The 25,304-nt window shown below is 43.1% G+C and overlaps 2 protein-coding genes across 9 annotated transcripts; one reads left to right on the forward strand and one right to left on the reverse strand.

Annotated features, from left to right (window-relative positions):
* Positions 1-4,555: 4,555 nt before the first annotated feature.
* On the forward strand, positions 4,556-21,445 carry thumpd2 (THUMP domain containing 2). 7 transcript variants are annotated; one of them, XR_015927972.1, is made up of 12 exons: positions 4,556-4,838; positions 5,418-5,550; positions 6,737-7,155; positions 7,403-7,480; positions 7,563-7,615; positions 8,545-8,632; positions 8,915-8,989; positions 10,134-10,248; positions 11,555-11,675; positions 12,334-12,668; positions 18,218-18,291; positions 19,009-21,445. XR_015927972.1 is itself a non-coding variant. In XM_088610443.1 (11 exons), exons 1-10 carry the CDS (start codon positions 4,749-4,751, stop codon positions 12,650-12,652), a joined length of 1,491 nt encoding a protein of 496 aa, XP_088466569.1. In that variant the 5' UTR covers positions 4,556-4,748; the 3' UTR covers positions 12,653-12,668; positions 18,218-21,445. The 7 variants fall into 7 exon arrangements, 4 of the variants coding, with proteins under 4 accessions (XP_088466569.1, XP_088466568.1, XP_088466570.1 ...); XR_015927973.1 differs by having other exon boundaries at positions 21,150-21,445; XR_015927974.1 differs by having other exon boundaries at positions 18,218-18,286; positions 21,150-21,445.
* Positions 15,339-24,632, reverse strand: tmem178a (transmembrane protein 178a). 2 transcript variants are annotated; one of them, XM_088610449.1, is made up of 4 exons: positions 23,415-24,628; positions 19,079-19,192; positions 17,385-17,522; positions 15,339-16,917 (listed from the first exon to the last, which is right to left on the reverse strand). In XM_088610449.1, exons 1-4 carry the CDS (start codon positions 23,824-23,826, stop codon positions 16,676-16,678), a joined length of 906 nt encoding a protein of 301 aa, XP_088466575.1. In that variant the 5' UTR covers positions 23,827-24,628; the 3' UTR covers positions 15,339-16,675. The 2 variants fall into 2 exon arrangements, with proteins under 2 accessions (XP_088466575.1, XP_088466576.1); XM_088610450.1 differs by lacking the exon at positions 17,385-17,522 and having other exon boundaries at positions 23,415-24,632.
* Positions 24,633-25,304: the final 672 nt, after the last annotated feature.

A 25,304-nucleotide genomic window follows, 5' to 3' on the forward strand; every position in this document is an offset into this window, starting at 1 on the left:
CCTCAACACACCATCCCCACTGTCAAACATGGTGGTGGCAGCATCATGGTTTGGGCCTGCTTTTCTTCAGCAGGGACAGGGAAGATGGTTAAAATTGAGGGGAAGATGGATGCAGCCAAATACAGGACCATTCTGGATGAAAACCTGTTGGAGTCTGCAAAAGACCTGAAACTGGGACGGAGATTTATCTTCCAACAAGACAATGATCCCAAACATACAGCAAAATCTACAAAGGAATGGTTCACAAATAAACGTATCCAGGTGTTTGAATGGCCAAGTCAAAGTCCAGACCTGAATCCAATCGAGAATCTGTGGAAAGCTGAAAACTGCTGTTCACGAGCTGTTTTGCAAGGAAGAATGGGCAAGAATTTCAGTCTCTCGATGTGCAAAACTGATAGAGACATACCCCAAGCGACTTGCAGCTGTAATCGCAGCAAAAGGTGGCTCTACAAAGTATTAACGCAAGGGGGCAGAATAATTTTGCACGCCCCACTTTTCATTTTTTTATTAGTTAAAAAAGTTTCAAAAATCCAATAGATTTCGTTCCACTTCACAATTGTGTCCCACTTGTTGGTGATTCTTCACATAAAATAAAAAATTTATATCTTTATGTTTGAAGCCTGAAATGTGGCAAAAGGTTGAAAAGTTCAAGGGGGCCGAATACTTTCGCAAGGCACTGTACATCAACAAATCAGTTGATAAGAACCTTTGCAAGTTTTTTTTTTCTACTCAAAGGTAACAGATTTTAAGTTACATAAAAAAACTCAATAGTTCAAAGGTAACTTCCTAGATGTTTAGGAAGTGAACACAATTTGAGAGTTCAAATTAATCCTATTATTAGGTCTAAGGTTCAAATACTTATTTTTTTTGGAAGAACATTAAAAACTGAGAACAGGAGACATTTCTAGACCCAAAGTTTTCAGGAGTCTGGAACAAGCTGCCAAGCCATGCAGTCAAAGTCAATGCCCTGGCGTCTTTTAAAAAATCACCAGATGAAATCCTAGTAGCACTTGTCTCCTAACAACGTAACAAGCTAGATGGGCAGAATGGCATCCTCTTGTAACTGTTCTCATGCTGTTACATACTAGGATGCTTGCTTAAGCTTGCTTTAGTTGACGGGGACACTATACTGTAAACAGGTGCCGTCCTTCGAATGAGACTTAAAACCAAGGTCCTGACTCTCTGTGGTCATTAAAAATCCCAGGGCGTTTCTCGAAAAGAGTAGGGTTGTAACCCTGGCATCCTGGCCAAACTTCCCCATTGGCCCTTATCAATCATGGCCTCCTAATAATCCCCATCTATGAATTGACTTCATTACACTGCTCTCCTCCCCACTGAGAGCTGGTGTGTGGTGGGCATTCTGGCGCACTATGGCTGCCGTCACATCATCCAGGTGGGGCTGCACACTTGTGGTGGTGGAGGGGATCCCCATTACCTGTAAAACGCTTTGAGTGGAGTGTCCAGAATAGCGCTACTGTATATAAGTGCAAGCAGTTCTTATTTATATTAATTAAATTGCAGAAGGCTGTAGAGGTAAATAGTTTACATGCGTGGACAAAAGCATGCTGATGTTAAATGATTTAAATCTTATGGCATAAATCACCCACACAAACCTAGTTAAGCCTGAAGAGCAAATTGTCTGCGTTTTGCTTTCAAATGTGTAATACTATAAAAGAACACTCTGCCTTTCATGGTATAGAAATGTATAAGGATGCAGGAAGAGCAACCTACTTTTGGTGCATTCTGAAGGCTTTTAAGTGGTTTGTATCGGGACAAGAGACGGTCCATCTCGTTTCCAAGTACATTTAAAGCTATCATTATATGGAAATATAACCAGGCTGTCAGGAAGGGACATTAACATTTTTTTGTTTCATTTTAGATTTGTAAACCAAGATCTAAAAACATCCCAGAGTTTGTTTGATGGATCTTTTGATCAACTAATTGCTTCTCCAACTGTTTTCATCTCCTCCCCGCCCCTGCCTCCTGCTGGGAGGTATTGCCAAATATTTATCAGAGGAGGAGGTCATAATGGACATGACTCCCTTTGAAGTGTGGTCGTACTGTCAACCACTGAATGAGAGAGGAAATCTGCCCAGCGGGACAAGACGCAAAGGTCAGAAGGATGGTAGTAAAGTATCACACACTGCCTCTCTCTCTCAGCAGCGGGAAGACAGCACTGCTTCTTCACAGGCTATGATTGACACTGGCATTGGGCACATAAGGCTTGACGCCAGCCTGGAGCCATTTTTTTCTGCTTGTTCCCCAGCTGCAATCATGGCGCTGTTTATTATTCCTCTCGAAGCCGCCGTTCATGCATGTGCCTCCAAGCCCCTAACAGACAAAATGAGAACTGAAACAAGGTAATGAGATGACAAATTAGGGATAATTAAAAATGAGACCTTAAAAAAAGATCAGTAATCTGAGCCTGTAAAAATGAGTCTTAAAAACTGATTGGAAACTGGACGCGGAATGCAATTTCTTATTGTTTTCCAAGAGAGCAGAGCCCAAACACAGGGGCAGCTGTGACTGTGATATACTCTAATGAGTGACACCAGCACCAGTACTAGTATTAGCAATAAGTAATTTAGCATTATAGTTCATACATTAGGCTTCAAAGAATTCCTGTTGGCAAGAAAGCTTTAATTAACATTTTGACTTAAAGCACATGCATTTGCTTCATTCCTTTTTGGCACATTCACTTTTGAGGCGTTTAATGGGAGACACGAAAATCATTGAAAATGGATGAATGAATGCCAAATCAATGCATGATTTCATTGTGCTTCTCTCTTAGTGAAGTGTCCTGTTGATTTAAATAATTGAAGGATTATTATGACATTGTTCTGTCCCTACATTACTACATTATGCATTCTGTCATATCATTTTAACCTTGTAAAGGGAAAGAAAAGGAAAAAATGCATGGAAAGCAGTAGACGTGACTGTATTTATCACTAGGCCATCTTCAACATAACATTTTGCATAACACTGGCTGACAAGTCTAATTATTTCAAATGGCATCTATGATAAGTGTATTGATGTTCTATTTCTACTTGGATTCATCCAATATTATGGGCTGATGAATTGAATCTATGTGATTAGCATTTAGAGAGAAGGTGGTGGGAGTTTTTAGCAAGATGAAAGATGCAGCGATAGCTTTTAATGATGAGAACATTTTTTTAACAAATGCAATCTGTGAATAACAATCAGAATTTAGTAGCCTGAGCTTATTAGCTTTTGGCCTGGGTTGAACACTAAAGGATGTGACAATGTGATTCACTCTGTAAAAGCATTTAGCAAAAACGCTTCCAGAAAGAAGCCTTGGTTATTATCAGCAGAAATACAACCATCAGTAGGTTTTTAAAAACTGGACAAAACGAGTGACAACAAAATCACAATTTATAGAACTGAGGTCTGCCAGATTATAAAATTAGAACTCAGCTACTTCATTTTTACAAGCTGGTGTTTTTTCCAGCTTTTTATAATTTCTACTGAAAATGGTGCATATTTCCTTCTGAGCAAACTTGGAAATGTCAAAGAGTAATTTATGAGAAGACAGCCATAGGAGGAATATTTGCATACATTAGCAAGTTATGCAACTCAGGGCCCTTAAACTTTAAATGTGCTTAGTTTAAGCAGCTTTCATAAGCTTCAGAAGTTTAATAACATTTCTGAAGAGAAACCTCTTGTGTGCTTCTAATCAAGCTGCCGAAAATCTGCTGCTATCCACCACCCCACCCCCCATGAAATACATGAAAACTGCCTTAAATTCAAACTATATACGGAACTGCAATTTTGTTTTTCTGTGTTCAAGCTGCAAGCACTAAAACTCAAGGCCCTTCAAGCTTCTCTTCTGAAATGAGTCATTTGGCACTTGTAAGACTAGGATAGCAATCATGTTGTCTCCCACTGGGAGGTAGAACACTCATCATAAGGCTGTTTTTCTGGCTCTTTAGAGGGTGGGGTTCAGTGTGCTTCCATCTTAAACATGAGATTCCTTCAAATTTAGGAGAAACGTTAAAGCTGTGGAAAGGCAGGCGGGTCAGTTCGATTCTTCTTCCAGTTCCATGTCTCAGCCTGTACCCACATTTCATTGGTTTAACACACAGAATTAGACTTCCCTGCCTGCTGCTCCGAGCCTAATGCGCATTGACAGCTAAAATAAAGTTTTCTGTTTGTCATGGTATTCATTTTGATAGTTCCCTGCTATAATTAGGCAACAACTTTCATTTAGCAAAGAGTTATTGCCTCCATTTAGAGACCAGGTTAAAAACCTGCCCTGACTGGGAGTGTCAGATTATTCTGAGGCCAGCTGGCAACCCAAGGTATGACAAGTGTAGCTAGTCAATTTAATACAGCTTTAAACAAGCCTTAATTCTCCTCATTAATCTCAATGATGTATGATGGGTTTGATTGCCGAAAACAAAAACTGAACAACTTTAGGCATGTTACATATTTATGGAATACTAGTTTTGAACCATGATTCACGTACGACGGTGATCCGAGAGCCTGGTGAAAGAGAGACCTCTGTCGGTAACTGGGAGAATAGCGCCACAAAAGAATTGACCGAGGAGATGCAGCTCTTTTCCGCTTCCGCTGTACAATCAAAAAAGTGCGCTGCCTCAGAGAGAAAGTGAATAAACTGTGGCTACTAGTCGCCTGTTGGAGAAAAAACAAGCCCCACAGCGTTCAGGCCTTAATATTTTATCCCGCTTTTATAGGCAAATTGTGTTTGTTTTTTTAAATAGCAGGAAATGAAAGAATTGCGGTACTTCTGTACTGCTGGGAAAGGCATGGAGCAATTTCTTGTTCAGGAAGTGCTTTCCAAGCTGTCAGCCTGTGATGTGAGTATCTAAAGTGTCCGTCCACAGAAAACGTGTCATTATTATTATTATTATTATTATTATTATTATTATTATTATTATTATTATTTCCCCTTTCGATCACTGTAATATATTGCAAATGTTGTGCTACACAAACCAACTATTTAAATACTCCCCAAAAAACCCCAAATCAATTTGAAAGCAAGACCTACTGACTTAACTTTAACGACAGAATAAAAAAAATGTAGCGTTCTTTCATTGACTCACGTAATGTAGGCGGCAGTAGTGTTTGCACTAGCCTCACTTAACCAAACGCATTCATCTTCACCCCTCTGCTTTTCTTAGTACCACCATCCACGGTCTCCTCTATATATTGTAATTGTGTTTTATCTTTAGTATTCTTCTTATTTATTGTTGTTGTTGTCATTCTGTAAAGCGCTTTGAGAAGCCACCTTTAAAGGCGCTATATAATATCATGTTTATTATTATTATTATTATTATTATTATTATTATCTCAACTGCCTGCAGCAGTCTGGATTTCTGAGAATGCTGTTGGTTGTCCACCGGACCATGTTGGCCGATTTGTAACTGTTTTGTTAGGTTGAACACATACCGGGTAAGGTGTTCTTCACGACGAGCGCTAGTCTGGAGAGGCTGAGGGGATTGAAGTCTGCCGAGAGGTTGTTTCTGCTCTTGAAGAAACTGCCTCCTCTACCTGCTCCCTGGGATTCAGGTGAGACGGGATTTTTTTTTTTTTTAAGGCCCATAGTGATCCTCGTGTAGAAAAACACCACATGTGAGAGGCAAGATTGAAGACAAACATTAAAATGTAACTGAATTCCTACAGCAGTAGTATGCAATACCCCCATGAGTCAAGAGACATCCAAGATGTGATGAGACATACAGTTTAATGCCATTCCCAGGGTGTAAAGTAAGTTTAAGGGTTTTTAATTCTGTTTCTCGGAATTGTTTTCTTCTTGGAGACTTTCTGATCTCTCTGGTGCTCGGAAATGTTGTTAATGGCGTTGTTATTTACTGCATCGTGGGACTGTAGACCACTCTGTCCCTTGCAGGAAGCCTGTTGATACACATGGGCCACAGATGCATCTCGGATTCATTTCTGCTGCCAGTGCTACAGCATTGCGCTGGCTAGTTAGACCCAGAAGATAAATTATTTCTCCCCAGCAGTATTGCTAGTATCTGTCAATGTTCTTTTTCACCCAACATGTTAGGAATCCAAATAAATCTCATGTCAAGAAGAATTTAAAGTGTCTTTAAATTTAAATGGCAATAACATTTGCAGTAAAATAAGTTTCTAGGCCTAAGCACCACATTGCACTAGTGATAATCCTGCCATTTTGGTGGTTTCCTTGCCACATTCAATAATTCCTTCATTCTTAATAGGCAACAATAGGACTGGTTTTCTTGTGTAAATCCTGTTTCCTTCCTGTACTGTATATTCTTTTACTGAGCAGCAGATAGCGTCTTAGCTAAATCCACTATTACACTGTCCAGAGGCATGCTACAGTATATGACAGGGCTATTCGTGCACCTGGAACATTCAGTATCCGAGAATCTGAGAATTTGTTTAATGTTCTAATACGTTGGCGAGCAATGCTCTGATTCTACCAATAGTTTGTTCAAACACACCCTAAAACAGAAGTGAAAAGCATCAAAGAATTAAGAAGGTATTTGTGGCAATTACAGTTCCTTATAATAACATCTGTTCATAATGGAGCAAATCTGCAAACTGTCTTGTCCCATGAAGACACCGGGAGAAGCAAGCAGGTTCGAATCTGGTGAGATTTCTGTGTGGGAATTTAATGAAGATAAAGCTGCGAGCCTTCATGAACGGTAGTGGACATCGTGGTGTAAGCATTGGGGCCATAATGGGTTTGCCTTTGGTGTTTTGTTCTCAGGGAAGATGACTCGTGTGATCCAGGAGAAAATAATCGGGGAGCTGGGCGACTGGCAGCAGGGGCTGTCTGCCTGGCTGAGTCTTCAGCAGGCCGCGAAGGAGAGCCGTCTGGGCCCTGCTGCTTCTCGGAGGAGTCGGAAAAGAAAGCGCGATGAGGAGACTGGGAAGGAGGAGGAAGAGGAGGAGGGCGACGGGAGCTCTCCGGCCAAGAAACAAGACCTCCAGGGAAGCCCGGAAGAAACTCCTCTTCCTGCTCAGGTTTTGGACAGTGCAGGGTCGGTGCTGCCCGGCCGAGCTGACCATGTCTCAGAAAGGCCCTCTTGTCCAGCAGATGTGATCTCCAGCAGCAAACAGCCCCTCGTGTCTTTCAGAGTTTGCTGTCGCTGTAGCGGCATATTGGCTAGGAAGTTCAGTCCCCAGGTGAGTAGCCTGCCGTTTAGCGAAGCCTATTTGACTCCGAATATCAGGAGAGTTACTTACCTGAAAAACTAGGAGACTGCAGGTTTAGCTGTACATGCTTTACTCAAGCTAGGATGGACCAGCGTCCCGTCCAAGGTGTGCTTAATTAAATCTGGCCCTGCTAGTTCCAAAGCGCTCTTGGCCAACTGTTCTGGATTTTGGCGATGCTTTGTGTGGTATCCAGTATGTTATGGGACTCTCTGTGTAGGAGCTGGGAAGGATCATTGGCATGGCTATTCACAAGCGGCTTGGCTGGAAAGCAGACCTGAGAGAGCCTGATCTTGAGGTAAGGGAATTGTCACAAGGAGAAGATGACACAAATGGAGGTTTTAGTCATGCATATTTGTCATTTTGATGTTTCGTTTCAGGTTAATGTTCACCTAAGTGACGCCCATTGCATTCTGGGATTTCCAGTTTTCAGGTAAAACTCAGTTTTGAGAGATTTTTTTAATAGTTTTGTTGTAGCTGACATAGCTAGACCATGTCTCTCTGACTTTGCTCCTTGAGAGACCCCGTTCAGAAAGTTTTATGGTTAGACTTTCAATCATTAATTTCTAAAGACTTGGAACAATTTATCTGCAATCAGATACACGGGATTTTTTCAATGCGCTGCTCATTTGTAACATAAATCTGATGATCCTTAAGGTCTCAAGGACCAGAGTAATGTTAATGACTTGCTTAATTGACTAACAATTTAAGTCTTCCTTATCTTTAAAAACCTAAAACTTGGTTCTTTCCAGGAAAGGGGTTGAAGGTTCCTGATCTAGATGAAGAAACAAGCAAAAATATGTTGGCATCTCCAGAGTGGCTCAGCCAGTGCTTGCCCGAGAACCTGCTTATCTCTGTGATCCAGGTGATGCAGGTTCGGGGCTGAGTCATAGCATCAGCTACCCCTTACTGGAAAGCCCCAAGTACAATGCAGCATAATGTTGGCGGAGAACTGCCGAGGGTAGGGTGGGATTAGTCAGCCAGAGTGTTCTGGGTTCTCTGCGAGCACAGCACCCCATGGCAGCCCAGATACATGCAGGGATGCGGTGTTGTTGGTGAGGGACTGCACCTCGCGCAGGGAGGTGGTGTTGCCTGTGACGTATTAAAAGACGACTGGCTACAAGTTGGGTGGGTGGGAGGAGCCGGCCTGTACTTCCTGCTTGTCCCCCGTGTACAATCACAGGTTTCAGAGCCGTGAGCTGAGACATGAAAAACACACAGTTGGCTCTTCCAAGTCATGTGGGTGTAACAAAAAATGATAATAATTGACAGATATTGCTGACAATCTACAATTGGTGAGCTTCAGTGTAACCTCATATTAAATCTCACGTCATATGAAATAATTGCTGTCTCATTCTGTAGGCTTCCTTTAGCTCATCGGCCATATATCAGAACAACTGGTCTGAGATCTACCACAGCCTGGGCAATGGCCTCACTTGCTGCTATCAAGGTATCAAAAATAACTGCGAGTTCCCTAAAAACCAAGAAGCATCAGCTTTGTGATTCGCAGCAGAAGTAATGCATTTTACCTCTTTTGAAGATTTGAGTAATGTAATGAAGTATTTTCCAAAACTTTAGCGAGAACGTTTTTTATGCCTTCAAAGTACAGAACCTAAACTCAACAAAACATGTAGTTGATCTGAAGAAGAGGCCCTCAAGCAATCTCCCTCTCAGTTTAAAAGATTGTACATGCTAAAATCTGACATTTTTCTTAACACATTTTTTGAACTAGCAGGATGGTTGTTTTGTATTGGATCCGATGTGTGGAGTTGGGACTATACTTATTGAAGCAGCAAAGGAGTGGCAAGTAAGATTTTTTCTTTGCAGTGACCAACCCTTTGTGCCCTATGTAGAACAAAGTATTGGATACTTGATACATCATAGAGTTTATTCGGTCCATGGAAGGTATCCAACAGAAAAAAATACCAGTTGAATAATTCAGAAATGTAAAGACTAATATAAACCCATATGTATTTGTCTGTATTAGTTGCATTACAGTACTTTTGTTTGGTATATTTATATGTAATCTACATTCTGACCCATTTTACATGCATGAACAAATTTAAAGCATATGACACTCTGATCATGAAAGAATGATAAGATCAGTGAGCAAGCTACATTTTTAACACTGACCACATGCACAACAGTTCTTCTTTATCTGCTAGGAGGCTCAAGACACATGGTCATCCTCCACAATTCATTCTGTACAGCTGTGCCTGCTACAGAACAGTGCTCCTGTTGTTATTATGGGAGATGGGAACAAGTTTGGCTGGTCTATCTCAGAGCCATTGAACACACTGGAGTTTTCCCAGCTGTAGCCAAGATCGTTTCCTTCTCCTTTACGTCTGTTTGGCATAAGTTTGAGGTTTTATATCTTTTGGAAAAGCATGGATTCAACTTTACAAACCTTTTCCAGCATCTCCATGATTTAGAAACCGCACTGTTTCAAATCGGTTTTAACAAATTAAAATACAATCCAAAACAACTTAGGAATTTTAAGCTGCCCCATCACTTTGTTTCAGTTTTTTTCTGTAGTGCAGTGAGACCAAAACTATCGTTTTACTTTCAGAATTCTAGACTGAAGGTTTCTTCTTTGATACAAAATAATCCTTCGAGGCTGCTTTAAAAATATGTCCTCGACTTCGCCTCTGCTAAGCAATCATTTCCCCTCCCTGCATTCTGTAAGATAATGTAGTAAGTGTGAGAACCTGGGAGAGAAAGAGAGCAAAGCTTGTGATTTTAGCTGAGTGTAGATTTTAAACGAATCCCTGAGAATGTCAGAAACTTTAAATTATCTGAGAAGGCATATTTAAAAAAAGGCAAAGTATAAATGTCATGTTCTTCTGCATTGTTTTTCTGCATTTTTGTTCAGTGTTGTTTTTTTAGCTGTTTACTGATGTAGTACACCTGTTAACAACTGGAAATATGACTTTTTCCCCCGTCTTCTTCAGAATGCTTTTTTCCTGGGAATAGACATTAATGAATCACAGCTGAAAAAAGCTCGTGAAAACATCCAGTTCTCAGATCTCTCGAGCAGAATTGAATTGATGAAGGCATCAGTAACTGGTAAGATTACACCCACTGAGGCATTTACAAACATGCTGTCCTCTCTGCAGTTCTGTGTTGGGATATGCAGTGATCACTTGAATGGGATAGATGTGAAACCATATAGTGTAGCAGTGCAAATCTGTGGTGTTAATGCAGTGCTTTGGGTTTTTGGGAATTTTACATGTAAATTAGGTTGCCCTGTGGGTGTGGGAATATGTTCTATATTATGGCTCTAAAACATGTCAATATGTTTTCAAAGCTACTTCTTTTTAGCCTTAAAAAAAACCTATAATACAAATCTAAATATTCAGGGATAAAAGATTTAATAATATTAAAATTTCTCTATATATTTAAAGGGGAACTGAAATGCTATTTTTATGCTTCAGGGTTAGAAAGGATCGGCATTGCTGAGTGTATTTCAAACCACAATAAAAGTGAAATGTACATAATTACTTGTAAAACCTCCCAATTTACATCACAAAATTTCCAGGTGTGCGCAGCGCCAAGTACTGCGATTCGGAATGAGGCCAAAAAACTTCCAGTGATGTGAAGCACCCTTATTACATTGTAAATGAGTAGGCTTGTGAATACACCTCTTTTAATCCAATAGTCATTTTGCACTTGATTTCGAGACAGTTTAACCGACAAATGCAATATACTTGTTAACTCTGCATGCAGATCACAGTTGAACATTTCTGCAGTGAAATGTCTGCTGCATAACCTGTACTTATTGGCTTGTACATCACAGTACAGTAGTGATTACAGTGACTAGTGAGCAGGAAGGGCCATGTCACACTGTAATTCATGGCAGCTCTCGCTCTTGACCGTGATGAGAACAGGGGTTTGCAACAACATGGAGACTTAACAGTGCTTTCACAAAGATCACGATTTTGTGCTTCCTTTGAAATTGGTCAGATTTTTCTGTACTGTCAAAATTAATTTATTTTGTTTCCAAGATTTAATAACCAGCCTGAGAAATTGGGACTGCGGCTCCCCTTTAAATAAGATAAGTTCCATCATTTCTTGGTAAAGTAAAAAATAAAATACCAAAGGACTAATAAAACAGTGGGATTGTATTAGATCAAGGTGGTCTCAGTCCAGTCCTAGACCATGTGGTCCAGTTTAGCCAGTATTGAGGTGATTAAGGTTTTTAAGAGCACATCTGGGATGAAAAACTGCAGACAAACCAGGTACTCCTGACCATCCTCTATTAGGCCTTTCAAACTGCCTTCTGTGTGCATGTTTTTGGATGCCTGAGCATGATTGAGTTCACTTTCTACCTCTGTTAGATACAGTACCTAATATGTTGGTGCTTATTGTACAGAAATACCCCTGCCTGCAGCCAGTGTCGATGCTGTCATTTGTGATATTCCCTTTGGGAGAAAATTCGGCTGCAAAACTGACGTCAGAATCATGTTGCCTGCCATTGTGAAAGAAATGGAAAGGTAAGTGTGTTTAAAAAGATGTTTTTGTCACCTTTAACATCTTATACAGTATATATGCTGGGTATTGAAATTGACTTTCCTTAAGTGAAATCTTTGTTGATAATACAGGGGAAAAAAAAGGGAAAAAAACCTTTTAAAAACAAATATTAATTTACAAAATCAAATGACCTCATTGATCTTTGTCTCTTTCCCTGTTTGCATTCTGATGGTGATTCTGAGTAGCATGGTCAGCATCTATGATGTTTGCTGCTTTTGTAAGAGATGATTGATAATTAATTTTCCAGATGTTTCAGAAAGAACCGTAGTTTTTTTTTTCCTGTGCATTGACTGATGCTCACACCTCCTGTGCCCTAAAGAGGCATTTAAAAACAAAAACGCATCATAAATTCCTGGCTGGTGTGCTCCAGGAGGAAAAAAGGGACTTTTACAAAGGCAGGCCCTTTTAAGTTAGTTGTTCTTGTGTAAACACATGTGTGCGTTTTTGTTGTATGCTGTTAGTAGGATCAACAGTGTCGTGAAGAATGGATGATGTGATGGAACTTGTCCACTCTTCATCACACGTTTCACGGACGGGGGAAACTGTGAAGTGATGACCCCGTACCGTTTTTAAGGCTCACTGCTGTGTCCCCTCTGGTCCTCCTTGGTGGTTCACCTCCAGGGTGCTTCGTGTGGGGGGGACCCTGGTGCTGCTGCTCAGCCCCCAGTTGTCGGCCTTCCTGGGGAAGAGTTTCAGCCGGGAGCCGCAGCAGAACCAGAGGCCGGCGGCCGGCGGTTCCGAAGAGGCAGGGGAGGCCGGCAGGGCGTCTCCTCGGCTCGTGGATCAGGTGACGGCGGACAGGGTCCTGGTCTCTGCAGAGGGTTCCAGCTCAGCCCCCATGGACTTCCCCTCGTTAGTACGCATGGGCACCTACAGAGTCAGCCTGGGAGTGACTGATGGCCTCATACAGGAGTACAAGAAGGTGATCCCTCCCACCTGATGCTGTTCTAGCTGCGGTATGTCCGTACGCTCAGTGCAAAACTGTATTTCTACGGTTTCTACAGCGCGCGTGGTTTTTTCTTGTTGCTGGGTCTGTTCGCAACCACCGTCCCGATGAGACGCGATGTGGTTTGATGTGGTTTCTGGTTTTGGCACAAAAATTAAAGGGGGGCGCCACCACCAAAATCGGAGGCTCGCGATCTTCCTGAAAACGCCCATCGCCTGATAGCGATGAGGTGATCACGTCCACTTCCGTGCTGCAGACTCTCTGGAGCAGGTGTGGCCGAAACCCCACAGCGGGCCGGGGGCTGAGCGCCGCAGTGAGCAGATTGGGAGATCCAGCTGGGGCCTCAACCCCCAGGGTGTCTGAAAGGCCGCGGGGCCCCCTGCTGGAGAACGGCGAAGGTCAGCGTTCCTCCACCTGGCCACACCAGAGCTGTGGTGTTGGGGCACCGACTACAGTACCAGGCCCTCAGCTGGGCTGCCTGCAGCTGCCCACTGCATGAGCTGTGGACCAATCAGCGACAGGCAATGAGGGAAGTGAGTGGTGCCGAACTGTTAGACCTCCGCAAAATACAAAACCGTGGTTTGGCACGATGCTCTGCCGTGTTTCTTTCTGTTCTGCCCGTTTTCTGGCTTTCTGATTAACAGCTAAATCCATTACATCCTGAGAAGGGCTGGCTCTCCGTTCAGCGACCCAAAGCTTGCGGGCGGGGCTATGCAAGACATTGAATGTAGCCACTGTTTCTGATTGGAATTTCTTCAAAGCACGATCTGAGAGATTGCAGCTTTTTGTACAGGGTAGAGAAAGTAACAGTAAAGGCATTACAAATTCAGCAGACGCCCTTGTCTCAGCCAGGCTGATCTCTTTGTCGTTTGCAGTCCTGGATGGTAATGGCAACAGACAGCAGACATTACCAAACTGATGTTTCTGTGTATTTAAAGTCTGTTACTACTCACGTGGAACACACACTGAAAAACAAGACTGTTTTGGAAGCCAAGTCTTAATTAAAATATTTTCTGGGCTGTTTGTAGTCCCAAGATGTTTGAATCCCAAGAAGGTCCCAGTGTTGGAAAGTACGGCCAATACATATACACATGATGGACTTATGGAAAGCTGGAGGATTTGCAGTTGTGCTTGTTTATTTGCTGTGATTTGTTTATTTATGATAGAGCCTAGGGTACAAGCATAACATCCTTAACACTGCCAGTCATGTCAGACGTGAAATTGACTCACTGATGAATTAAGCTCAAGTGACTGGTGATGTGCAACATGCAATAGTCCTTGCAATGAGTGTGCAATTAAAACAACCAGCTGCTGTAATTCCTCTGGGCTCTTATCTTTTTTTATACAGAGGGAGTACATTAAAGCCCAATCTGATCATATGAAGAGTAAGCAGTTGCTGAAAGTACACTAGTTCCAAATATAAATGATAAAAATGTTAATACATTCTCAAAAAAGAATGTTTCACAGGGGCCTGTCAAATCAGCTGGCTAGTTTTGATTTAAATGCCAGTCCTTAAATTATACACGTCTTGGGGGTAAGTGGTTACTCATCATAGTTAATATGTAGTTTTCAGCAGCCACACAATGCGTGCAGCTACATACAGTAGTATCACAGTTAGAGGCTACAGGGTTGTAGGGCTGTGGATGCAATACATTATCATCCACAGTACTGGAATGATTAGATTGAAATCTTTGGTTTGAAATCTGATTGAGCGTGCAGTTTAATAATAATTATAATCGCTTACACTTTTATAGTGCTTTTATAGTTAATGGGGATCCCCACAACCACCAGTGTGCAGCCCCACCTGGATGATATGATGGCAGCCATAGTGCACCAGTACACTCCCCACACACCAGCTCTCAGTGGGGAGGAGAGCAGAGTGATGAAGCCAATTTATAGATGGGGATTATTAGGAGGCCATGATTGGTAAGGGCCAATGGGAAATCTTGGCCATATTTGCTGCGGAAAAAAATTAAACCGTGGCATGACAAGAACAGGGAAGTTTCACAATGGCCGCAGCGAAGCATCTCAAATGATTAGACAAAAGAGTCTGGAGAGCTCAGTCGACCACAGCCTTTATGCAGTTATGGCCTCAAAAGGGTTATGCAACCAAATACTGACTGTTACTCCTTGAACATCACAAAAAGTGAATGATTGCCGATGCTAATGGTCACTCGAAATCATGGCATTGGACTGTATGTTTTTCTTCTAATGCGATCAAATAAAAAAATCCCTGTTGTCAAGGGCATGGCTAATCTGCCTTGCTATGCCTTTCAGTGTAATACACAGAGTAGCCACACGTTAGTGCTATTGTCTGCTTGCTGCACTTAATCAGATTTCTGGGGGAAAAAAAAGATTGGTTTTCAACACCCTATAAGATGAGATCACTTTATTGGCCATACACAATTTCTTGTACTAGGAATTTGTCTTCTTGCATACCCCAGCTTGCTCTCCATGAGACACACAGACTGGGATAAAAGACTTTAGCATCAGTATACATTTGTGAGAGCTTGAATAAGGATTTAATTATTTTTGAAAAGATATACCTTGATCTTTATTCATACTAGTTCCAAACATTTGCATGTTTTTCTTAAGGACTTTTTTTCCCATGTTAAAAATTGTGATCCAAAACTGGTGACAAGCAAAAAACAGAGACAAGCATCAGAGACGGAAATGATGATTTATATACTTAACAGTACTTTATTAACAGAACAACTGAATTCACAGTGTACAAAATGATGATATTACAGCTCAGGATTTTTTGTTGCTGTTGTTTTCAGTAACTGTATGTCAGCACATTAAGGCTTTCGAAGCCCAGCAGACTCGGTCTTTCACTCAGTTTCAAGAGCAGGTCTCAGCTTCGAGGAGGAATGAAGATTCCCTGTTTTTTCTCATGTCCTTATATGAGATGTCCACAGTCGTTTCATTGCTGATTAATTCAAAAGGAGCCTGCCTTACTTCATCAAAAGAACAAAACGAAGGTCTACACACAAGAGGGGGGCCATGTGGCCCATCTTGCTCGGGTGGTAGTTCAGCAGCTGAGTGAACCTAGAATTTCATCCAGAGGTTTCTTAAAGGTGCCCAGAGACTAGGCCTCAACAAGCTGGCTGGGAAGCCTTGTCAAGAAATCTTTCCTATTCTCCGTCCGAAATGTTTTTTTAAAAACTCAGGTCACACACACACAATAAACCAGACTGCTTCGTAATGTTTGTTGTTTTTTCCATGCAGCAGTGAAGCAGCCTATCAAGCCAGAAAAAAAAAAACGTTGTCCGTTTTCAGTTCCCTCTGCAGTCGCAGTTTGTGTTACGGTACTTTTCTGAGATGACTGTTCTCCCCTCATTGAAAGGGGTGGCTATATTAGCAGAGATGGGCATTGGGCTCCTCTTGCCTTGCCTCCTCTGTCACGAATACACAATGTGGTGGCAGTCTGTAGTGCCAAGATCCACCGTGCTTGCAGGGATCCACACGACACAGATTGTGCTGCAGTCCTTCAGGTGCCTGTCTCCCTGTCTGCTGGTGCTGCACTGACTTCTTCACTTGTCACAGGAGAAGCAGGAGTCTGGAGGGGGACACTGAAAGAGTTTTTAAAAATCAATCGTCTCTTATAGGAAATGGAAAACAGCAGTTGGTTTGACAACGTGAGGTTTTGTCTGAGGTTCAGGCTTTAACGTGGTAACTAATACGTCACCAGAATGTTGCCGCTCACAATAAATCCTTCTTGCATCACAAATGGAGGTGCTGGGGAGCAATCACAGTTCTTGAAGTCTTCACAGTAGTTTAATTGGTTTTCCTAGAACTGTCTACCGATATAACAGAGGTAACAATCTACACTGGACCACATTTTGTCTGGGTTTTTATGTACATTATTCCACGACACCTGGCAGGACACAGCTGGGGGAGATACGATATCAAGTCTTGAATTCAGGTCTCGCCACAGAACTCCCAAACATAAAGCAATGCTTTAAAAGGAAATGCTGCATAGTGCTTGGCATAGCACTGGCTCCGGAGCAGTGGCCTTCACACCGAGGAGTCCCTGGCGGTTTTTGACTGCACGGCCTTGGCTCTGCTGATGAAGGGGTAGGTGGTGCACAGGCAGCCCGCCGCTACCGTGAGGCCCAGACTGCACCAGGCACAGAATATGGACCAGCTATAACCATGCTCCACGTCGCCGGGCAGCCCGTAGATGAACGACGGAGTCCGAGAGAGATCATACGAGATGCTGGCTGCGTAGGTACACAAAGAGATTGTGCAGAAAATACCTGAGGATAAAAAAAATATATAAGGGAGGTAAGACATTGTTCTTGGGAATCAGAGGAAGAATCTGCCGCCTTTCGTAGCTCATTGTCAGTCGGTGCCGCCGGTAGAATTTCTCCGAGTGCCCCAGCAGTGTAATGTCTGTCGTTGAGCAGGTGTTCTGAGTTCGCCAGTGGAGAGGCAACGGTCTTCTCTTCAGAGGTCTGTAAATGGTCTTTTCTGTTTTCGGGGTTTTTTTTTTCCTATATGCTAACGATACGCACATGCCAATTGTCTGGCAGATGTCCCGAAACAGGATATATTCTGAAAGCACTAGACACGTTTAGTAAGTCCCTCAAATATGCAAGTGCAACACGTCAGCAAGAGGTTAGAAGAGAAGAGAAGGTTGTTCCTGTCACAGTATGGAGAGGTGGGCGGGGGCGGAGGGGAGCTGGGGCGTGGGGCCGCGCTGTGACTCGTACGGGACGCCTACCCGCCATGAGGAAGAGCAGGCCGGACACGTGCTGGGTGAGGCTCTCCTCCCAGAAGAAGCTGACCGTGGCCACGATGCACCCGCACAGCAGCACGGCTGCCGCCATGCCCAGAAAGCCCGCTGTGATCCGGCGCAGGTCTGAGAAACACAGAGCAACACCTCACTACCTGCCCCCGGGAGCAGTGCTGGAACAGGCCCTGAACGATCAGACATGTCTGTCGAGAACCAGCGTTCTCTCACGGTGATGATCTGAAGTTGCAGCGGAAGAAAAGAACAAAAGAATAGAAATATCGCGACAGGATTTCACTCCTGGGTGCCTCTCGCTGTGCCCCTATTTCACTCCTGAAGGCTTTGGCTCACAAAGATAACAATTTCCATTCTCACATTTTTCATTCCTATGGGACGTGGCAGAGCGGCTACAACTGATTTTAACTGGATACAAGTTTTTATTTCAGTCTAGGAAAAAAAAAGGTACAGAAGAACATAAAGTGTCCGTGACTAATTGGAATATTCCAAGCAATCTTAACCCGCGATCAAGAGCACTGGGGTGTCCTCACCGCTGCCTTCTGCTTGTAATGATTTTCGTGTGGGGAATCATGCACAGATGCTGATTACAGATCTCATTAACACAGTCAATACAAGTGTTTTCTAAACACATTTTGTAAAGAAAAAAGCCAATTGCCATCTGTTACAACATAAATAGAATACGTTTGAATCAGCAGCTTCGTACAGTGACAGCACGTTCGATTGCATTTCAGTATTGTTCCCTAGTCAAAGAGACAAGGCCGCTGTTGCAAAATATTACCTTAGGTCCCTTTTGTGTTTTTTTTAAGGGCCTCTGCAAGCGTGGTGATGGAAATTCGCTGTGAAGCAGAGTGACACGCGGTGCCGGCACACAACCTGTAAGGTGAAAACCCTCCGTTTTCCTTTTTATACTCCTAATCCTCTTGTCTTACTGTATGTTTGCATGTATTAAAAAAAGTATGAATGGAGAAATGCTTTTGCAATTTAGTTAGGTTAGGCTAAATCGCCCTTGAAATAATGGTTCAAATGTGCCCATAATTAGCGTTCAAAGTAATGATCTGAGTAATTGTGCGACCATCTTCTGGAGTGTGAGGCACAGTCGCAGACACACTGCTTGAAGGAAATTCGTTCAAGGAGAAGGGCACAGGCAGCCAACCTGGAGAGGTCTTTATTAATCCTGAGCGTCCCCAACCAGCAGTGCAAAACTGCACAAAACAAACCGCGGCTTCTTAATTGAATTGAGTCGGAATCTGAACTGATCAAATAGCAGAGATTATTAATGTTACGGTCTTAATTGGGTTGCACATTGAATTTCCCCTAGGAAACTCTGCCTTTCTGGTATTAATGTATGATTTCTTCTTTGTTTCTTTTTTTCCTGGATTGGCATTTACATAAATGTCCCGTTGTATATCAATGTGAACATTTGTCTAAACTTACACAAGTATAAATGTAATGCATATGTCTCAGAATCATCAACATTACAGAAAACGTGCTGTACGTATGATCAGATTTTCAGAAGGTATGGACTCGTTGGGATTTTATTTTTATATAACATTTGTTTTTTTAAGAAGGAACCAAATTCTCTTTTTTTTTCTATAAGGTGTGTCCTGGAGAGCAAAAAAAATACACATTATCAGGTTGAAAAATGTACAAGATTTAAAAGTACTCACGCAGCAGGTGCCACTCATCCTGCTGGATGGTCCTTGTCAAGTTAAAGGGGATGTTGCGCAGTCGGATGGGCTGAGAGAAATGGTACTTGACTGATGTGCATCGCTGTGCAATACCTGTGAGACATTCAGTGTGTTTCAGTGGGGGTTGGAAATGGACTGAAACCAGAGACAGGGAATTCAACAGCTAGAATTACTCAAATATACCAAAAGCAACTGTAAATATACTGTATGTTTTATGTAATATACATTGCATTTGGTGAAATACACATTAAGGCTTTGTGCTTCTACTTTTAACCTGGTTTGAGTAATAATCATCATCATCATCATCATCCCTTACACTTATATAGCTCTTCTCTGGACACCCACTCCAAAGAGCTTTACAGGTAATGGGGATCCCCTCCGCCACCTCCAATGTGCAGCCCCACCTGGATGATGCACCGGCAGCCAGAGTATGCCAGTACACTCCCCACACACCAGCTCTCAGTGGGGAGGAGAACAGAGTGATGATGCAGATTCAGAGATGGGGATAATTAGGAGGCCATGATTGGTAAAGGCCAGAGGGAAATGTGGTGAGGATGCTGGGATGCCTACTCTTTTCAAGAAACGACCTGGGATGACCACAGAGAGTCAGGACCTCAGTTTTACATCTTATCCAAAGGATGGCGCCTTTTTACAGTATAGTGTCCCCATCACTATACAGGGGCATTAGGATCCACACAGACCGCAGGGTGAGCGCCCCCTACAGGCCCCACTAACACCTCTTCCAACACCTTAGCTTTCCCAGGAGGTCTAACTTCCAGGTACTGGCCAGGCTCACACCTACTGAGCTCCACAGGGCTGCCAGCTGTGAGTTGCTGGGTGATAAAGCTGCTACCTACTGTAAACAGGGCAGTGTCTTTGAGTGGGGTGCTGTATCTTTCTTGTGCCTGTCCACCCAGCTGTATATGTGGATACCAACACTACTGAGTTGCAATGAAACCAGCAAACCATCTTGGGTACAGTCAACCCACGTAACGCTCCAGAAACTGAGATAAACTTCAGCCCTCACCCTTCACCACTAGGCTAGATGAATTCCTTGTGTGATCGAAGAGAGCCTCAAGCAGTTTAAGACACAGCCACAAGGTGGCACATTCTGTTCTGTATAAAAGGAAACCACCAGGAACGGACTGACAGCTCCAGAGCTTTCTCCGGCAAAATACTTTTATCTTTTCCACAAGGCCCTTCATCTGTGTTGCTGGGTACATTAAAAAACACATCTTTCAGACATACCCCAAAAACATTCCTCTTACATGTAGCATAAAAACAGAACACTCAATATAAAAAACAAGATCACTAGTCCAGTGTATTATATATTTGACATTACCCACTTATATTAATATTATAAAACAGGTGAATTAATTTTAAGGAAGCCGGTGAAAAAGGGGAAGGAGGTGAGGAGACATGTCCATAAATCTAAGATTCTCCTTTTGTATGGTGGAGACTGGGACATACTGCAGGGGAACCCTTAGAAACCCTTAGCAGCCTAAAGCACACAGGCACGAAGCTGGAAAGACATGTTTAGTCTTCACAGGCAGGGACTGTATCCTGTAACCAGATGGTAAAATTGCATAATGACTACAAAGGGGAGTGAGTAGGTTCCAGGAAAATATCATTGTCCTGGATGATCTGAATTCATTAAACAAAGCTGTCTGTTAAATGGGTTGCATATCACAGTATTGTAACAAAAAAGATCAAGAGATGGCAATCTGGGCACACATGCTGTTAAGGATTAAAGAAGAATAACAGAGCACCTGGATAAGCAGTGAGTTAGCAATATCATGCCACTCCATCAAGTTAAAATTATTAGGACATTTGTTAGTTATTAAAAGGGTGCTTTTCTCTCATATTTGTAGCTATTGCTCTTCAATAGAAACTACGTGGCTGAGCCTTTTGCTTCTGCAATTGCCTGCAGGGTTTGCGTTTCGAAAGAAAAGGAGAAAGAAAAAACACAGCAATGTTCTGCCCTGACTGCAGTCCGTGTCTTTAATCTGATGATGTTTCACTTGAGTCTGTCCTTGATCTTTCCTGACAGCAACATTCGACTCTGGAGCTGTATGTCCTAGTCTTCCACTGGGTGAGCGCTGACTGAAAAGTCAAGCTCAGCCTGCGTCAGCCTGCAGCTCAACACAAAGGCTGTCTGTATCTTGCTGTCTCACACTGCTGAAAGAAGACCTGCGGAATTGCATGAGACTTCAAGTATTGCTACATTAACATTGAATATGGCTGTATTAGACCATTAGAAGGATTTCCTGAGGGAATGTCTGTGTAGTGGCAATGTAGTGTATTTTATAAATCATGAAAGTGTCTGTAATGGGCATTATTCTTTCCTTGTTGTTGGTTTTGAATGATGTTAATTGTCATTGACTAATTGTGTAAATCAGCAGGTTACATTGGACACAATTGTTTGTGCTTTGCAAAGAGTGTTCAAGCTTTCCTCTAGATTAGACTGATCTGTAATGTGTTTCTGTGCTTTAGGAGGTAATTCATGCCCTAATGTGTGAATACGCAGACTGTTTTAAGTTTGAGCTTTGAGAACAGTTGTGAGATCACCAGAGTTTCAGTTCTCACTAAACAACAATCCAGCACCTCACTTTCTTCAGAGATGCTCACAGCTTGATTTTAAATGGGGCAGAACAGAAACCATGTGTTCAACAAGCTGATGAGGGTCACTGAAACATTTAAAACAATTTGTATAAAATGCATTTTATAATATTTGAAATATGTCAATCTAGTGATTTGAATATTTTAACCAGCTGGCCAGCAACAGCTGTGTACAAATTCACTTTCATGTAAGTATGTAATCATCATCCAGTTCCCTTGCGCTACAGAGAGATTATCAGAGTGGGGTATTACTTGGACGGTTAATCGGATTGCTCCATTACAGCGCGGTGCTATACATGTGAGTGGATGCCACGAAAGAGCGATTTTAAAGCATACCCAGGCATCCAACCATATAATCATCTGTGGTTTGTGTTTTCGTGAGATACGCTACTCTGTATTTACCAGTACTTACTGCAACACAGCCGGGTGCCTTTAGTATTCTAAAACCATCATTTCAGTCATTTCTCAGACTACGGTTTACCTTTCTAGACTCTTACGTTCTGTTTCCTACTTTAAAATACATTGTAGTTTGCTTTACCTTCCTCGGTCTACTTTTTTAAGTTTTAACCTTAGGTGCCTGCTTTAAATAGACGCTCCGTACTAACAGGGCACACTCGCAGGGAGAGAACCCCTTTTCGAATAAAATCCTGACTCGTATTAAAAGGAAAAACCTTGGTTGTTAATATTATGACTGTGGTCGGAGGTGATGGCATTTTATTAAAATAAGTAAAAACGCAGATTGTTCCTTAACGTTTTGGGCGTATTTATAATAATCCAATGCAGCCCGATTGCTGTTGACTTCACCTCCGCTTTAAGCAGATAAATTGTATTTTGTCACCATCTATCTCCGCCGTATTCCTAGATATCTGTCAATGCATTATCTTGAGGGGGTCTATATATAACGCATTCTTCTCATGTTAGCACGTCTGCATAGGAGGGCAATGAAGTCATCAGGCTATTAACGGTGTAAATATACAACATACCGATGTACGTGGGCACTGGGCACCGTATAAGCAATATTTATATTTCTTTCTGTGGGCACAGACTGGAGTTAATAGAGGTTCATGGAGAAACCAGTTTTTCCTCCGCACTCTCCCACAGCCGCTTAAAAAAAAGATTTAACACTCCGGTTCCTTTTGAATGCGGTCGAAACGCCCGTTCTCTTTACAGCGGGCACCGAAAGGCTTTCAGTTGCGTGGCTAAGCGCCCTGCGCCCTGACAGAAGCGCCAAATCATTTCAAAATTCGGCTCGCTTTTGCTCCGATTCAGTCCGAAGAGTAGCTTACATAAAAAGGCACGTATCTCAGCAAAGCTTCTGGAAATACGGGAGTCTGCTGCACACCGGTGCGTTACAATAATTACCCCCGCGCCTTCACTTACCAGCAGGTGCGAGAGTACTGTCAGCTAACATCACGCTAGTGCCTGCTTCACCATCACACCTTCATTTTATATAGCGCCTTTCGTGGCATCACCTTATTTTTCTAAGACGCCGATGTGATCTGTTTCAGCTCACCGAATGCGCCCCTCTCCCTTTTCATTCGCATCCAGCAAACACTGCTCTTCATGGAGAAGTAAACGACTCCAAAGCGCTCCAGGTTATATGTCAAGGAGAAACTGTCTTGCACGGTACAGGTCGAACCCCGTCCACCACCACCACCACCCACCCCCAACTCCAACCCAGAAGTAATACTCTTACCCTTTGATATCAGGTTATCAATATCCTGATCGATACCGAGGTAGTAGCATTTCCTCCAGAGTCCCGAATAGGTCGAGAATAAGGGACGCCCGCACTCCGATTCCAGAACTCCCAGTCCTAAAATCGACCTCCAGTTCTCCAGGAGGTCCTCTTCTCGGTTCCCGATGGGAATTGGGTTCAGCAGCCCGATATTCCGCTGGGGGCTGCTCACGTCCGTGAGAGGCAGGTGATACATGGGCATCACCCGGCTTTTCTGCTCATGGGAGTCGGTGCCGTGCCGCTCGCAGTTCTCTGCGTGCCTCCTGGTGTCGGTTTCGTACCAGTGGTCGGTGAAGATAGCCGTGATGAGGAGCATCAACGAGAAGAGGCTCATGGACAAGCTGATGGCCGTTGCGAGAGCCTGTTTCTCCATATTTCACTCATTAGTGCTGTGGTGGTGCTCAGTCAGTCAGGGGGGGACGGCAGAACGCCTCTTTCAGCATCGCTTACTCCAGTTACTAAAGCATCCCCCTGCCCCGCTAACGCGATTCTCCAGAAATACACGCAAGTGATGTGATCCGCTTTGTCACTTTCCGAGGACTGCCCTGTGTGGTGCCAAATTGGTTGGGCGACGCAGGTTGATGTGATTCCCGGGCGGACTCATCTTTGCGCGCACTAAAAAAAAAAGTAACCTTAACCCAGATAAATGGGTTTTCTTCCTGTATTTCTTTTGCCAAGAAGAAGCGATGATCCTAGCACGTCGCCAGCTCTGTCCCTCGTTTTTCCGCTCGCCTGCCTGTCTGCTGAGAAGGGTGCCGAATGTCCTCTGTGCCTCGGGGATAAATAGAGTACAGAGGCGCACGGAGCGCTGGGCCAACTGAGCCCGCTGTCCTGCTCCTGCCTTTTCAGCACCAGAGAGGGTGCAGGGCGTGCCGCTGTCGAGCGAAATACTTTATCGTGCACGTATGTGTATTACCGATAAGTTGCAGGCTGGCTCTATATGCATGCGGTGATTCAAAGTCTGTTGTACTGTTTAGAGCTCCAGACACGCGAGGGAACAGGCGCATGAGGGTTGTAAAACCAAAATGCCCTCAGTCCGGCACTTTTCTGGATTGCCTGCCATCAAAACCTCTCCTGTCGTTGACGGAAGCCATTAATCTAGCGGATCACGCGTTCGACATTTTCAGTAGGTATGCGGGACAAGCGAGAACACGCATTTGAAATTAGGCGCATCTGTGAATGTGCGTGACGCTCCTCGCTTCGTCCAAAACGGGAAGAAAGGTTGTTGTGACTTTTTTAATCGTGACAATGAGGGGTGCCAAATTTATTTCACTGACCCCTTGAAGCCTCTCTTCGTGATGTTGTTGTGTTCTTTTTGGAGATGAATTTGAATTGTAGATGCAGTCATTCTAAGTGGTGAGCGGGAATCACAAATGTTTTGGTGAAAGTATTTTTTGGGGGGTTTCGGAAATATTATTATTGCAGTCGGTCTCACTGCATCTTGCAGAAATCACTAAATGAACACAGGTATATTCACGGAGAAATAATTTTTCTGTTATACATTTATTACTGGAAAAATACAATGCGTTTTTTTTTTAAAAAAGATTGGCATTTTTAAATAGAAATGGCACAGATTATATTTCCTCACCCCCCACTTCTTGTTCGAATGGGCTGTGACCCACCTTCCAAAGGCGTGCAGGCTGGATTAATTGCTTAATTAATGCCGTGAAATATGAGTGCCCTGTGACGGACCGGCATCCCCTCCAGGGTACAGCCCTGCACTGAGCTCTTTGTGCCAATTTAACTTCCTATGACCCTCCGTAGGATGAATCTAGGTGATGGCGGGGTGCCCATTTTTCCTGATGTGTAGTGAGAGGGCTCATATTTTGTTCTCAATCATTTTCGATGTGC

Source organism: Lepisosteus platostomus, chromosome 17, assembly GCF_059453375.1.
Source record: "Lepisosteus platostomus isolate fLepPlt1 chromosome 17, fLepPlt1.hap1, whole genome shotgun sequence".
In the NCBI taxonomy this organism is placed as follows: Eukaryota; Metazoa; Chordata; class Actinopteri; order Semionotiformes; family Lepisosteidae; genus Lepisosteus; species Lepisosteus platostomus.